Source organism: Geospiza fortis, unplaced genomic scaffold (assembly GCF_000277835.1).
Source record: "Geospiza fortis unplaced genomic scaffold, GeoFor_1.0 scaffold432, whole genome shotgun sequence".
NCBI lineage: Eukaryota > Metazoa > Chordata > Aves > Passeriformes > Thraupidae > Geospiza > Geospiza fortis.
Window position 1 is genome coordinate 1062866 of NW_005054436.1, and position 1350 is coordinate 1064215.

Here is a 1350-nt window from a genome sequence, read left to right on the forward strand (position 1 = left end):
CCAGCTCACTAAATGCCTGGTGATGTTTTCTGCTGTCATCTTCTCGTGGCTGTTGGGTCCAAATGTCACCAGCAGGTAAGTGCCAACAACTGCCAGGCCACAGCCCACGAAGGACAGCACGTAGCGCCCTTGGGCAGCACAGGACAGGAGAGCACAGGGTTAATGAGGGAGTGGATGCATGCAATTAATGAATTAATCCCACAGCACCATCACTGGATGTTCCTCTGAGTGCCCCACCTCCAAAATCTTGCAGCCTCCAGAGGCAGTGAGGGTGTGGGAGCTGAGACAAAGTTGGTACCAGGTGGCATCTGCTGAATAAATCAAGCTGCAAGATCTGTGATCCTGCCTGGCACTGCCCACAGCCCTTTCCCACCTCTGCAAACACCTCCATGTTCATGGAGTTCACTCCCTTGTGCCTGTGCTGCAGCTTCAGCCTGTTTCTAAATGCTGTGAGGTTCAGGGGATTTGGCACAAGCCAGGAAAAAGATCTCCACTTGTAATAAACAGTGGAGGAGATGACACATTTCATCCAAGAGGTGCTAATGAGACCTTGCCAGCCCTGCAATTATAATTCCTGAGGGCCCATGCTGTGTGATGAACTGTAAACACAGAGGGAAAATGAAAAGGAACTGTGGAACTTACTCAAAAATTCCTTGGGCTTCCATTTTTCTTTAATAAATATAATTCCTATGATTGCACTAGCTGTGAAGGAAAGAAAAGGAGAGAGAAAAACAGTGAATTCTGGAGTCAGGAATCTCCCACAGGAACACACTCAGGCTCTTTCCTCCTTACCCACAACAGACACTGCACTGAGGGGCACAATCAGTGAGAGGGGAGCAAAGGCGTAGGAGGAGAACACTGCCAGCTCCCCCAGCAGCAGCAGCAGGAACCCACTCCACCAGGTCTTGGTTCTGAAGTAGGCCCGGGGGTCCTTGGAGCCTGCCAGCCTGATGTGGCTGTATTTCTAGGCAAGAACACAGAAATAAAGCAGCTTTGGTCATGTTTGATTGTTTATTTGAGTGCAGGATGAGGATTTGCTTCAGGGCACTCACCTGCAGGTTGAGGGCAATGCTGCTGACAAGGTGCCCAAAAATAGCCAGAAGTGCCCCAATCAAGTTCTCCTGCAAAACCAGAGGGAACACACAATATATAATAATTATATATATATAATAATATTCAATAATTCAATTCTTGAATTCAGCCAAGGAACCCAGAGGGGTTTGCACACTCTGGAGGAGAGCAGACTTTTAAACCATTCCTGAATCATGGAATAGCCTGGGATGGAAGGCTATTAAAGGTCATTAGGTCCAACAGCCAGCTGTCAGTAAAACCTGTTTATCTTCCTCCCTT

The 1350-nt window shown here is 48.0% G+C and overlaps 1 protein-coding gene and 1 long non-coding RNA gene across 2 annotated transcripts in view; one reads left to right on the forward strand and one right to left on the reverse strand.

The window, feature by feature from the left end:
- The window catches only part of LOC115948581, a 13002-nt gene that overhangs the window by 10952 nt on the left and 700 nt on the right, over nt 1–1350 (forward strand). The gene's annotated exons all lie outside the window — the stretch shown is intronic.
- The window catches only part of NIPAL3 (NIPA like domain containing 3), a 13963-nt gene that overhangs the window by 9028 nt on the left and 3585 nt on the right, over nt 1–1350 (reverse strand). The window contains exons 3-6 of the mRNA XM_005427100.2: nt 1053–1121; nt 793–964; nt 643–702; nt 1–128 (exon numbers count right to left, since the gene is read on the reverse strand). The exon at nt 1–128 is cut by the window's left edge and continues 57 nt beyond it. Of these exons, the coding sequence (XP_005427157.1) occupies nt 1–128; nt 643–702; nt 793–964; nt 1053–1121 (429 nt within the window). The remainder of the gene's footprint in view (nt 129–642; nt 703–792; nt 965–1052; nt 1122–1350) is intronic.